At 41.6% G+C, this 15633-nt stretch overlaps 1 protein-coding gene and 1 long non-coding RNA gene across 3 annotated transcripts in view; one reads left to right on the top strand and one right to left on the bottom strand.

The window, feature by feature from the left end:
• The window catches only part of fli1 (Fli-1 proto-oncogene, ETS transcription factor), a 129926-nt gene that overhangs the window by 35979 nt on the left and 78314 nt on the right, over positions 1-15633 (top strand). For both annotated transcript variants that reach the window (XM_061878742.1, XM_061878741.1), the window contains exon 2: positions 3745-3956. In XM_061878742.1, the coding sequence (XP_061734726.1) occupies positions 3745-3956 (212 nt within the window). The remainder of the gene's footprint in view (positions 1-3744; positions 3957-15633) is intronic.
• The window catches only part of LOC133537589 (uncharacterized), an 82077-nt gene that overhangs the window by 1382 nt on the left and 65062 nt on the right, over positions 1-15633 (bottom strand). The gene's annotated exons all lie outside the window — the stretch shown is intronic.

Below are 15633 nucleotides of genomic sequence, written 5' to 3'. Positions count from 1 at the left end.
GACCACTAAATGGTAACACCCGAATAAGTTATTCAACTTGTTAAGTCGGGGTCCACGTTAATCAATTCATGGTAAGGAGGAGTCGGAATGTCATGCAAAAGAGCACAGACCTCCATAAGTTGAACTGACCTGAAATTTCTCACACAGCTCAACTTACACCCACTGTAATATTACAGTTTTTTGGTGGCGAATCACCACCAAATTCGGTGCACACCTTAAGGGGACCGACGAGCACGTGTGTGTAAAATATGAACAAGATTGGTTGAAAAACAAGGCCGCTATCAAGCAAAACGTATTTGTAAGGGGAAGGACTGGACGTACAAATGTCCAATAAATCATGATACATAATGACAAAACATTGAGTATATGTGCAAAACATGTATGCGAGCATATCTTTTAAAGCCTTTTGACCCCAACCCATTGGGGGGCGCAACAAAATGGTAAAGAAACGTGGGTACATCGTGCAAAATATTTGATTGGTATTTGTGCATGTTTGTCAATCTACTTGATTGATTGATTGATTGATACTTTTATTAATAGATTACACAGTACAGTACATATTCCATACAATTGACCACTAAATGGTAACACCCCAATAAGTTTTTCAACTTGTTTAAGTCGAGGTCTACGTTAATCAATTCATGGTAAGAGGGAGTCAGAATGTCATGCAAAACAGCACAGACCTCCATAAGTTGAACTGACTTGAAATTTCTCACACAGCTCAACTTACACCCACTGCAACATAAATGTGTTTTGGTGAATCACCACCAAATTCGGTGCACACCTTAAGGGGACTGACGAGCACGTGTGCTTAAGATATGAACAAGATTGGTTGAAAAACAAGGCCGCTATCAAGCAAAACGTATTTGTAAGGGGAAGGACTGGACGTACAAATGTCCTATAAATCATGATACATAATGACAAAACATTGAGTATATGTGCAAAACATGTATGCGAGCATATCTTTTAAAGCCTTTTGACCCCAACCCATTGGGGGGCGCAACAAATTGGTAAAAAAACGGGGGTAAATGATGCAAAATATTTGATTGGTATTTGTGCATGTTTGTCAATCTACTTGATTGATTGATTGATTGAGACTTTTATTAATAGATTGCACAGTACAGTACATATTCCTTACAATTGACCACTAAATGGTAACACCCCAATAAGTTTTTCAACTTGTTTAAGTCGAGGTCTACGTTAATCAATTCATGCTAAGGAGGAGTCAGAATGTCATGCAAAACAGCACAGACCTCCATAAGTTGAACTGACCTGAAATTTCTCACACAGCTCAACTTACACCCACTGTAATATTACAGTTTTCTGGTGGCGAATCACCACCAAATTCGGTGCACACCTTAAGGGGACTGACGAGCCCCTGTGTGTAAAATATGAACAAGATTGGTTGAAAAACAAGGCCGCTATCAAGCAAAACATATTTGTAAGGGGAAGGACTGGACGTACAAATGTCCTATAAATCATGATACATAATGACAAAACATTGAGTATATCTGCAAAACATGTATGCGAGCATATCTTTTAAAGCCTTTTGACCCCAACCCATTGGGGGGCGCAACAAATTGGTAAAAAAACGTGGGTAAATCATGCAAAATATTTGATTGGTATTTGTGCATGTTTGTTAATCTACTTGATTGATTGATTGAGACTTTTATTAATAGATTGCACAGTACAGTACATATTCCGTACAATTGACCACTAAATGGTAACACCCGAATAAGTTTTTCAACTTATTTAAGTCGAGGTCTATGTTAATCAATTCATGGTAAGGAGGAGTCAGAATGTCATGCAAAAGAGCACAGACCTCCATAAGTTGAACTGACCTGAAATTTCTCACACAGCTCAACTTACACCCACTGTAATATTACAGTTTTCTGGTGGCGAATCACCACCAAATTCGGTGCACACCTTAAGGGGACTGACGAGCCCCTGTGTGTAAAATATGAACAAGATTGGTTGAAAAACAAGGCCGCTATCAAGCAAAACGTATTTGTAAGGGGAAGGACTGGACGTACAAATGTCCAATAAATCATGATACCTAATGACAAAACATTGAGTATATGTGCAAAACATGTATGCGAGCATATATTTTAAAGCCTTTTGACCCCAACCCATTGGGGGGGCGCAACAAAATGGTAAAGAAACGTGGGTACATCGTGCAAAATATTTGATTGGTATTTGTGCATGTTTGTCAATCTACTTGATTGATTGATTGATTGATACTTTTATTAATAGATTACACAGTACAGTACATATTCCATACAATTGACCACTAAATGGTAACACCCCAATAAGTTTTTCAACTTGTTTAAGTCGAGGTCTACGTTAATCAATTCATGGTAAGAGGGAGTCAGAATGTCATGCAAAACAGCACAGACCTCCATAAGTTGAACTGACTTGAAATTTCTCACACAGCTCAACTTACACCCACTGCAACATAAATGTGTTTTGGTGAATCACCACCAAATTTGGTGCACACCTTAAGGGGACTGACGAGCACGTGTGCTTAAGATATGAACAAGATTGGTTGAAAAACAAGGCCGCTATCAAGCAAAACGTATTTGTAAGGGGAAGGACTGGATGTACAAATGTCCTATAAATCATGATACATAATGACAAAACATTGAGTATATGTGCAAAACATGTATGCGAGCATATCTTTTAAAGCCTTTTGACCCCAACCCATTGGGGGGCGCAACAAATTGGTAAAAAAACGTGGGTAAATCATGCAAAATATTTGATTGGTATTTGTGCATGTTTGTCAATCTACTTGATTGATTGATTGATTGAGACTTTTATTAATAAATTGCACAGTACAGTACATATTCCGTAAAATTGACCACTAAATGGTAACACCCGAATAATTTTTTCAACTTATTTAAGTCGAGGTCTACGCTAATCAATTCATGGTAAGGAGGAGTCAGAATGTCATGCAAAAGAGCACAGACCTCCATAAGTTGAACTGACCTGAAATTTCTCACACAGCTCAACTTACACCCACTGTAATATTACAGTTTTTTGGTGGCGAATCACCACCAAATTCGGTGCACACCTTAAATGGACTGACGAGCCCCTGTGTGTAAAATATGAACAAGATTGGTTGAAAAACAAGGCCGCTATCAAGCAAAACATATTTGTGAGGGGAAGGACTGGACGTACAAATGTCCTATAAATCATGATACATAATGACAAAACATTGAGTATATCTACAAAACATGTATGCGAGCATATCTTTTAAAGCCTTTTGACCCCAACCCATTGGGGGGCGCAACAAAATGGTAAAGAAACGTGGCTACATAGTGCAATATTTGATTGGTATTTGTGCATATTTGTCAATTTACTTGAGTGATTGATTGAAACTTTTATTAGTAGATTGCACAGTACAGTACATATTCCGTACAATTGACCACTAAATGGTAACACCCCAATAAGTTTTTCAACTTGTTTAAGTCGGGGTCCACGTTAATCCATTCATTGTACCTTTTTCCGTTGAAATTTCATAATTGTGCTGTTGTCTGGCTTACTATTTACTTTTTTGTTTTGTCAAAATGACTGCTAAAGAGTGTTTAAAATCATCAAAGTAGAGGATTAGTATCTTAAGACCTTTGCTAAGTCCCTAACAAGTCATCACTAACCCTTGTAAAACACACGTTCAGGAGTGAGCAGCACTTTGTATTGCCTGTTTGAGCGAAGAAAGACAAACGTTCTCCTTTCTGGTCTTTCCAGGAGGCGCTATCAGTGGTGAGTGAAGACCAGTCCTTATTCGAGCCCCCCTACGCCACTGCCGCCCCTCTCCCCAAGACAGACATGACTGCATCTGGCGCGCAGGACTACGGCCAGACTCACAAAATCAACCCATTACCCCCACAGCAGGAGTGGATCAACCAACCAGTGCGGGTCAACGTCAAGAGAGAATATGAGCATATGAATGGATCCAGGTAAGAAAGCTAGAACTGCACGAGAGCAGGTTGAAGGGTGGTTGTGGGAACAGTTACTATTTGAAGAAATAGGATACTCAAGCAACATGGCATGGGAAAATAATGACTGCATCATGGTGAAACACCTTTATGGGTGTAGGAGGCAAATCCATTTCATACCAAAAGTCTAGAATTGTGTTATTGTTTTGAGCTGAACATCACACTCATTTTCAATACCACCATTTAAATAAAAAAAAAATAATAATATTTATATATATATATATATATGGGCTTCACGGTGGCAGAGGGGTTAGTGCGTCTGCCTCACAATACGAAGGTCCTGCAGTCCTGGGTTCAAATCCAGGCTCGGGATCTTTCTGTGTGGAGTTTGCATGTTCTCCCCGTGAGTGCGTGGGTTCCCTCCGGGTACTCCGGCTTCCTCCCACCTCCAAAGACATGCACCTGGGGATAGGTTGATTGGCAACACTAAATTGGCCCTAGTCTGTGAATGTGAGTGTGAATGTTGTCTGTCTATCTGTGTTGGCCCTGCGATGAGGTGGCGACTTGTCCAGGGTGTACCCCGCCTTCTGCCCGATTGTAGCTGAGATAGGCGCCAGCGCCCCCCGCGACCCCGAAATTGAGTAAGCGGTAGAAGATGGATATATATATATATATATATATATATATATATATATAAACCCAGTTTCCATATGAGATTGGGAAAGAAAAAGGTAAATGGTTTATACTTGTATAGCGCTTTTCTACCCCTTTTTAAGGAGCCCAAAGCGCTTTGACAATATTTCCACATTCACCCATTCATACACACATTCACACAGTGATGGAGGGAGCTGCCATGCAAGGCGCTAACCAGGACCCATCAGGACCAAGGGTGAAGTGTCTTGCCCAAGGACACAACGGGTGGGGATTGAACCAGTAACCCTCAGATTGCTGGCATTGCCACTCTTCCAACTTCGCCACACCGTCCCTAATTGTTAGATGTAAATATAAATGGAATACAATGATTTGCAAATGATTTCCAACCCATATTCAGTTGAATATGCTACAAAGACAACATACTTGATGTAAAAACTGCTTAACATTTTTTTTTTTTTGCAAATAATCATTAACTTTAGAATTTGATGCCAGCAACACGTGACGAAAAAGTTGGGAGAGGTGGCAATAAATACTGATAAAGTTGAGGAATGCTCATCAAACACTTATTTAGAACATACCACAGGTGTGCGAGCTAATTGGGAACAGGTGGGTGCCATGATTGGGTATAAAAACAGCTTCCCAAAAAATGCTCAGTCTTTCACAAGAAAGGATGGGGTGAGGTACACCCCTTTGTCCACAACTGCGTGAGTAAATAGTCAAAAAGTTTAAGAACAACGTTTATCAAAGTGCAATTGCAAGAAATTTTGGTATTTCAACATCTACGGTCCATAATATCATCAAAAGGTTCAGAGAATCTGGAGAAATGACTCCACGTAAGCGGCATGGCCGGAAACCAACATTGAATGACCGTGACTTTCGATCCCTCAGACGGCACTGATAAAAAACCGACATCAATCTCTAAAGGATATCACCACATGGGCTCAGGAACACTTCAGAAAACCACCTGTAAGTGCAAGCTAAAGCTCTACTATAAAAAGCAAAAGCCATTTATCTAAGATGGACTGAGGCAAAGTTGAAAAGTGTTCTGTGGTCTGACGAGTCCGCATTTCAAATTGTTTTTGGAAATATTCGACATCGTGTCATCCGGACCAAAGGGGAAGCGAACCATCCAGACTGTTATCGACGCAAAGTTCAAAAGCCAGCATCTGTGAAGGTATGGGGGTGCATTAGTGCCCAAAGCATGGGTAACTTACACATCTGTGAAGGCACCATTAATGCTGAAAGGTACATACAGGTTTTGGAACAACATATGCTGCCATCTAAGCGCCGTCTTTTTCATGTATTTCAGCAAGACAATGCCAAGCCACATTCAGCACGTGTTACAACAGTGTGGCTTCGTAAAAAGAAAAAGTGCGGGTACTTTCCTGGCCCGCCTGCAGTCCAGACCTGTTTCCCATCGAAAATGTGTGTCCCATTATTAAGCGTAAAATAAGACAGCGGAGACCCCGGATTGTTGAAAGACTGAAGCTCTACATAAAACAAGAATGGGAAAGAATTCCACTTTCAAAGCTTCAACAATTAGTTTCCTCAGTTCCCAAAGGTTTATTGAGTGTTGTTAAAAGAAAAGGTGATGTAACACAGTGGTGAACATGCCCTTTCCCAACTACTTTGGCAGGTGTTGCAGCCATGAAATTCTAAGTTAATTATTATTTGCAAAAAAAATAAAAAAATAAGTTTATTAGTTTGAACATCAAATATGTTGTCTTTGTAGTGCAATCAACTGAATATGAGTTGAAAAGGATTTGCGAATTATTGAAATCTGTTTATATTTGCACAATTTCCCAACTCATACGGAAACGGGGTTTGTATATATATATATATATACACACACACACACACACACACACACACATGTATATATATATATGTATATATATATATATGCATATATATATATATACATATATATATATGTATATATATATATATGTATATATATATGTATATATATATATATACACAGTATATATACATATATATTTTAAATGCACTAATGATGGTTACAGAGAGCACGGTGCATTCAAGAATCCCATGAAATGTGAATATCAACATTACAACACAAGCAAGTGTTTTTTTTTGCACGGTCTCCATGTTTTGTATTGCTGCAATAATCGGATTTAATTTTTAGTTTCATCAGTGAAAATTAATCTTGAGTGGGGGAAGAGTGGATCGTGAGATTAACAGGCGAATCGGTGCGGCGTCTTCAGTAATGCGGACGCTGCATCAATCAGTCAATCATTGTTTATTTATACAGCCCTAAATCACAAGTGTCTCAAAGGGCTGCACAAGCCACGACGACATGCTCGGTTCAGATTCCACATAAGGGCAAGGAAAAACTCACAACCCAGTGGGATGTCAATGTGAATGACTATAAGAAACCTTGGAGGATGTGTTTGAAACAGAAACAAGTTACTATAATAAAATAAATGCCAGAGTGAGCAGTAGATAGTTAGAGATGTGTTGTTTGCACAGACTAGACGAGATTCTGCGCTCGCATAAACCGAAGAAAGCGAGTATAATGTTAAATGGGTTATGCCTGTTATGCTTTTCTACCTTCAAGGCATTCAAAGCGCCTTGACAATATTTCCACATTCACCTATTCACACACATGGAGTAATGGGAGCTAACATATCAGGAGCAAGGACACAACGGACTTGACTAGGTTGGTAGAGGCTGGGGATCGGACTATGGTCTGGACTCTCACTATATTAGGTCCACTATGAACTGGACTCTCACAATATTAGGCTAGATCTACTCGATGTCCATTGCACTGGTCGCCCCAGGGGGGTCCTCACATCTGCGGTCCTCTCCAAGGTTTCTCATTGTCCCATTGGGTTGAGTTTTTCCTTGCCCTGATGTGGGATCTGAACCGAGGATGTCGTTGTGGCTTGTGCAGCCCTTTGAGACACTCGTGATTTAGGGCTGTGTAAATAAACATTGATTGATTGATTGACTGATTGATCGAACCAGGAACCCTCAGTTTGCTGGCAAGGCCACTCTCCCAACCTGCGCCACGCCGTCTCCTCGGTGGTGGACATACTGACAAGAAATTAAAACAGTAGTAACGATTAGAGGTGGGGGAAATAATAGATTTTTATATGCATCGCAATTTGGACATGGACGATTATAGAATCGATTAGTAAACGACAATAAACGATAATCAATGTATTTATTGGAAGTGAAGTAATGCAGAGATTTCTAAAATTTGGCTGCCTCTAGCGAATCACCTCACCGAGAGATCGGACCAACTCCTTTACTTTGCACACATTTTCAATTTATGAATATGATGGGCATTTTTTCAGCTGTTTCTTATTACAAATGCACTGTTTTTTTAAAGTTATTATAAACGAAAAGAAATGTAAAACTGCATCAATATACAGTACATAAATTGAAGATGCATCAACAATCGATTTCTAATCGAATCGTAGCTCCTGAATTGTAATCGTAATCGAATCATGAGGTGTCCAAATATTCCCACCTCTAGTTCAAATCCCCTCCGTCTCCCGTTTCCTCTGGTGTCCCCCAGGGCTCTGTTCTTGGTCCCCTGCTTTTTATCATTTACATTCTTCCCCTTGGCAATATTTTCCGTAAATCTTAATTAATTTTCACTGTCCAGCTCTACATCTCAACCAAACCAGCTGCTTCTCTTCCTCATTCCTCCCTCACAGACTGCCTCAGTGAACTCAAGCAATAGTTCTCACTCAATTTCCTTAAGTAAGAAAACCAAAATATCACTTGTAGGTACAAAAACCATTCTCACCAAAACCAACAGCTTCACCGTTACTCTCGGCAATTCCTCGGTCTCCCCCTCCTCCCAAGTCAAGAGTCTGGGTGTCATCCTGGACAGCACACTCTCCTTTCAAGCCCACATAAACAACATTACCCCATCTGCTTACCTTCATCTACGAAACGTTAATCGACTTCGCCCATGCCTTACTCCACATACTGCTGCCATACTAGTCCATAGCGTTGTCACCTCTCGCCTGGACTACTGCAACTTTCTCCTGTTTGGTCTCCCTCACAAGTCACTTCACACACTCCAGCTTCTCCAGAACTCTGCAGCCCGGATAATCACCAGAACCAGCTTCAATCCAGCACATCACCCCTGTTCTGCAGCGATTCCACTGGCCATCAAACACCGTATCCATCCATCCATCCATGTTTTACCGCTTATTCCCTTTGGTGCCTATCTTAGCTACAATTGGGCGGAAGGGGGCGTACACCCCGAACAAGTCGCCACCTCATCACACAGAAAGATCTCGAGCCCCGGATTGAACCCAAGACTACTCAGGACCTTCGTATTGTGAGGCAGACGCACTAACCCCTTCCCACCATGCTGCCCAAACAATGTATCCACTTGAAAATAATTCTCCTCACTTTCAAAGCTATACATAACCTCCCTCCTGATCCATGTCGCCATGCCCTCACGTTCCCTAAAATCCTCTTCATCCATCCATCTCACCGTCCCCTTATTTAAACTGTCCACCATGGGTGCCCGAGCTTTCAGCCGCTCTGCCCCTCATCTTTGGAACTCATTAGCACCAGACCTTCGTAACTTAGACTCAATATCCTTCTTTAAATCAAGACTCAAAACACACTTAATCCTGACTCATTATTCATTATAAATCTTTATGATATTTGTTGTTGTTGTTGTTTTTATCCAATTAATTGTATTGTTTTTTAATTTGTACGGTGTCCTTGAGTGCCCAGAAAATTGCCTTATAAGTAAAATGTATTATAATTAGTAGTAGTAGTAACGATGCAATCACGCTGGTATCGATCCAGTACCTACCTCGGAATCGATATTATCGATATTTAGGTCTGTACGCCCACCCCTACCTATAACAAGTGCCTGGCAGTGGTATTATTCGAATAACGTCTTGTAAATAATGTGGCGTTCCAACACAAACACACCGAATTTGACGCTCTATTGAAACTTAAGTTTGGATCTCAACACGCCAACAGCAAACCTCATAGCACTACCAGTGTTGCAACCCGAAACTAGACTGTAGCCACAACAACAACAACACAGCACCAATGACGATTACGACGGATGAGGTGCATTTACGAAATTATCACCATCAGCATTATTTCATTGGGGCGGTATAGCTCAGTTGGTACAGCGGCCAAGCCAGGAACTTGAGGGTTGCAGGTTCGATCCCCGCTTCCGACCATCCTAGTCACTGCCGTTGTGTCCTTGGGCAAGGCACTTTACCCACCTGCTCCCAGTGCCACCCACACTGGTTTAAATGTAAAAAAAATATATAGATATTGGGTTTCACTATGTAAAGCGCTTTGAGTCACTAGAGAAAAAGCGCTATATAAATACAATTCACACTTCACATTAAAGATTTTCTCTGGGCTCATAACCTGTTGGCGTGGACATTTTAGGAAGAGCTAAAATAGCCGAAGGACGACAAACAGCACGAAGCACATATCATTGGCGCATCTGAGTCAGATGAATACTCAGCAAGAACATACAATAACAAAGTTGAATATTCTGGTTGGGGCCGTACAGCTCAATTGGTAGAGTGGCCGTGCCAGCAATTTGAGGGTTCCAGGTTCGACCCCAGCTTCTGCCATCCAAGTCATTGCCGTTGTGTCCTTGGGCAAGACACTTTACCCACCTGCTCCCAGTGCCACCCACACTGGTTTAAATGTAACTTAGATATTGGGTTTCACTATGTAAAGCGCTTTGAGTAACTCGAGAAAAAGTGCTATATAAATATAATTCACTTCACTTCACTAGATGATGGGTTTCATTATATCAAGCGCTTTATATAAATATAATTCACTTCACATTTCACTTGTATTACTGAACTAATTATGAGAATTTGTTTTTATTTTTGAATGTATTACTTAGTCATCATTTAGTTTACATCATTGAAGTATTTCAATTACTAGTCTGTTGAAATTGTCACAAAATTCCATAAAACATTTCGAAATACCCGTTAGAGCACAGTTGGAAAAGTATTGATTTGGTACAAGTATTGGTTCAAATGTAAACGATACTCATCCCAAATAATAGCTCTTTTACGATTGGATCTCTGCATTCTTTAGGTTGCTGGCAGGTGTGAGTGATGGGAAGAAAAGCACTGAGCCAGGGTAAAGCCAAACAGTGGTTTGCATTTACCGTATATTCAAGACTATAAGCAGCTACTTTTTTCCCCGCCCATTGAACCTTGTGCTGTATACCATTCTGAGGCTAACTCATGGATTTTTCCGGGTTCACATTGCGCCAATACATTTGGCCCTGTCGCGTCAAACCAATGAAATAGCTGAATATGTCACGGTGGACCAATGAAATGTTTCACAATAAATCAAATGCACTCACACAATTAGTCAGCCAGCCATTTAGCAGGACATGGACTCACCCTCATCGTTGGAAGAAACAACAAAATGCACACAACACAGCCCAAAAACCGAAGTAGAAGGACCCTGACATCGGAAAAGGAAACAGCCGCCTCACGGAACAGAAATCCATCACCACTAACGGGCCCAGAAAGAACGCGTGCCTTAGAAGACGACTTCAGCTGTTTTAGCGCCAGGAGGAGAAGAATGGAGAACGCCCTCGAAATACTTTTTCTAAAAGGCTACTTACGGCACTGTCATTTGTAATGATATATAAATATATAATACAATATCCATCCATCCATCCATCATCTTCCGCTTATCCGAGGTCGGGTCGCGGGGGCAACAGCCTAAGCAGGGAAACCCAGACTTCCCTCTCCCCAGCCACTTCGTCTAGCTCTTCCCGGGGTATCCCGAGGCGTTCCCAGGCCAGCCGGGAGACATAGTCTTCCAACGTGTCCTGGGTCTTCCCCGTGGCCTCCTACCGGTTGGACGTGCCCATAACACCTCCCTAGGGAGGCGTTCGGGTGGCATCCTGACCAGATGCCCGAACCACCTCATCTGGCTCCTCTCGATGTGAAGGAGCAGCGGCTTTACTTTGAGTTCCACCCGGATGGCAGAGCTTCTCACCCTATCTCTAAGGGAGAGCCCCGCCACACGGCGGAGGAAACTCATTTCGGCCGCTTGTACCCGTGATCTTATCCTTTCGGTCATGACCCAAAGCTCATGACCAGAGGTCACCACAACGGATCGGTACAACGTCCGCATTACTGAAGACGCCGCACCGATCCGCCTGTCAATCTCACGATCCACTCTTCCCTCACTCGTGAACAAGACTCCTAGGTACTTGAACTCCTCCACTTGGGGCAGGGTCTCCTCCCCAACCCGGAGATGGCATTCCACCCTTTTCCGGGCGAGAACCATGGACTCGGACTTGGAGGTGCTGATTCTCATTCCGGTCGCTTCACACTCGGCTGCAAATCGATCCAGCGAGAGCTGAAGATCCCGGTCAGATGAAGCCATCAGGACCACATCATCTGCAAAAAGCAGAGACCTAATTCTGCGGCCACCAAACCGGAACCCCTCAACGCCTTGACTGCGCCTAGAAATTCTGTCCATAAAAGTTATGAACAGAATCGGTGACAAAGGACAGCCTTGGCGGAGTCCAACCCTCACTGGAAATGTGTCCGACTTACTGCCAGTAATGCGGACCAAGCTCTGGCACTGATCATACAGGGAGCGAACCGCCCCAATCAGACAGTCCGACACCCCATACTCTCTGAGCACTCCCCACAGGACTTCCCGAGGGACACGGTCGAATGCCTTCTCCAAGTCCACAAAGCACATGTAGACTGGTTGGGCAAACTCCCATGCACCCTCAAGAACCCTGCCGAGATAAATAATACAATATTTCATGTTCAAATTACTTGAATAGACGTGTGCTGCCAATGCGGCCAATGTATGTACAAAATAAAAATCTGTCCAAAAATTAGGTGGGTGCGGCTTATACATATATGTGCTCTACAGCCCAGAAGCTAAGGTATACACATTTGAGTCTCAAAACTTAAAACAAAAAAAAACAAAAAATACTGTCTTACATAAAATCTGCCTGGTTTTCAAGCTACAAAAATGAGTGAAATCCAGCGGTGTCCAAAAAGCTCCCGTGATTTGACACCAACAACCCAATATGCTGCACAGTTAAATGCCAGGAAAATGCAAAAGGTTCCCACAGGTTCATAGGACGCCTTCCGGGTTCACATGCCGGCAATAAATTTAGCCCGGTCGCATCAAACCAATGAAATAGCTGAACATTTCACGGTGGACCAATGACATTTTTCACACTAAATCAAAAACACTCACACAATTAGTCAGCCAGCCATTTAGCGCGATATGGACTCACCCTCATCATGGAAGAAACAACAAAATGCACACAACCCAGACCAAAAAACGAAGTAGAAGGACCCGGGCATCGGAAAAGGAAACAGCCGCTTCACAGAACGGAAATCCATCACCGCCCAGAAAGAGCGGGTGCCTTAGAAGACGACTTCAGCTTTTTTAGCGCCAGGAGGACAAAAACTGAGAACGCACTCAATGACTTTTTCTAAAAGGCTACTTATTGTATGCTGTGTTACAGACGCTGTCATTTGTAATATCATATTGTATATAAAATACAATATTTCCTGTTTAAATTACTGGAATAGACTTGTGCGGCCAATATATGTGCAAAATAAAAATATGTACAAATATTAGGTGGGTGCGGCTTATATTTAGGTGCGCTCTATAGCCCAGCAGATAACGTATATACCTTTGGGTCCCGAAACATTAAACGAGAAAACAAAAAAAAATACCATCTTACATACAATCTGCCTGGTTTTCAAGCAACAACATGGATAAAATCCAGCGGTGTCCAAAAAGCGAGATTTGACACCAAAAACTGAATATGCTGCACGGTTAAATACCAGAAAAATGCAAAAAATTTCCCACAGGTTCAAAGGACCTCAATCGGTGCCTTCCGGGTTCACATGTCGCCAATAAATTTAGCCCGGTCGCATCAAACCAATGAAATAGCTGAACATTTCACGGTGGACCAATGAAAATGTTCACACTAAATCAAATGCACTCACACAATTAGTCAGGCAGCCATTTAGCCCGATATGGACTCACCCTCATCATGGAAGAAACGACAAAATGCACCCAACACAGCCCAAAAAACGAAGTCTTCAACTTTTTTAGCGCCAAGAGGAGAAAAACGGAGAACACGCTCAATGACTTTTTCTAAAAGGCTACTTACTGTATGCCGTGTCACAGGCACTGTCATTTGTAGTATCATATTATATATAAAATACAATGTTTTGTGTTTAAATTACTGGAATAGACTTGTGCGGCCAATATATGTACAAAATAAAAATATGTCCAAATATTAGGTGGGTGTGGCTTATATTTAGGTGCGCTCTATAGCCCAGCAGATAAGGTATACACCTTTGGGTCCCGAAACATTATCAATCAATCAATCAATCAATGTTTACTTATATAGCCCTAAATCACTAGTGCCTCAAAGGGCTGCACAAACCACAACACAAACCACTACGACATCCTCGGTAGGCCCATTAAATGAGATAACTAAAAAAAATACCATCTTACATGCAATCTGCCTGGTTTTCAAGCAACAACATGAATAAAATCCAGCGGTGTCCAAAAGCGAGATTTGACACCAAAAACTGAATATGCTGCACGGTTAAATACCAGAAAAATGCAAACATTTTCCCACAGGTTCAAAGGACCTCAATCGGTACCTTCCGGGTTCACATGGCGCCAATAAATTTAGCCCGGTCGCATCAAACCAATGAAATAGCTGAACATTTCACGGTGGACCAATGAAAATGTTCACACTAAATTCAAATGCACTCACACAATTAGTCAGGCAGCCATTTAGCCCGATATGGACTCACCCTCATCATGGAAGAAACAACAAAATGCACCCAACACAGCCCAAAAAACGAAGTCTTCAACTTTTTTAGCGCCAAGAGGAGAAAAATGGACAACGCGGTCAATGACTTTTTCTAAAAGGCTACTTACTGTATGCCGTGTCACAGGCACTGTCATTTGTAGTATCATATTACATATAAAATACAATGTTTTGTGTTTAAATTACTGGACTAGACTTGTGCGGCCAATATATGTACAAAATAAAAATATGTCCAAATATTAAGTGGGTGTGGCTTATATTTAGGTGCGCTCTATAGCCCAGAAGATAAGGTATACACCTTTGGGTCCCGAAACATTATCAATCAATCAATCAATCAATGTTTACTTATATAGCCCTAAATCACTAGTGTCTCAAAGGGCTGCACAAACCACAACACAAACCACTACGACATCCTCGGTAGGCCCATTAAATGAGAAAACTAAAAAAAATACCATCTTACATACAATCTGCCTGGTTTTCAAGCAACAACATGAATAAAATCCAGCGGTATCCAAAAAGCGAGATTTGACACCAAAAACTGAATATGCTGCACGGTTAAATACCAGAAAAATGCAAAAATGTTCCCACAGGTTCAAAGGACCTCAATTGGTGCCTTCCGGGTTCACATGTCGCCAATAAATTTAGCCCGGTCGCATCAAACCAATGAAATAGCTGAACATTTCACAGTGGACCAATGAAAATGTTCACACTAAATCAAATGCACTCACACAATTAGTCAGGCAGCCATTTAGCCCGATATGGACTCACCCTCATCATGGAAGAAACAACAAAATGCACCCAACACAGACTAAAAAACGAAGTAGAAGGACCCGGGCATCGGAAAAGGAAGCAGCCGCTTCACAGAACGGAAATCCATCACCGCCCAGAAAGAGCGGGTGCCTTAGAAGGCGACTTCAGCTTTTTTAGCGCCAGGAGGACAAAAACGGAGAACGCGCTCAATGACTTTTTCTAAAAGGCTCCTTATTGTATGCTGTGTTACAGACGCTGTAATTTGTAATATCATATTATATATAAAATACAATATTTCCTGTTTAAATTACTGGAATAGACTTGTGCGGCCAATATATGTACAAAATAAAAATATGTCCAAATATTAGGTGGGTGCGGCTTATATTTAGGTGCGCTCTATAGCCCATAAGATAACGTATACACCTTTGGGTCCCGAAACATTAAACGAGAAAACAA

The sequence above is a fragment of the Nerophis ophidion genome, linkage group LG18 (genome assembly GCF_033978795.1).
Source record: "Nerophis ophidion isolate RoL-2023_Sa linkage group LG18, RoL_Noph_v1.0, whole genome shotgun sequence".
Lineage (NCBI taxonomy): Eukaryota > Metazoa > Chordata > Actinopteri > Syngnathiformes > Syngnathidae > Nerophis > Nerophis ophidion.
This window is presented reverse-complemented; position numbering and strand designations above follow the sequence as displayed.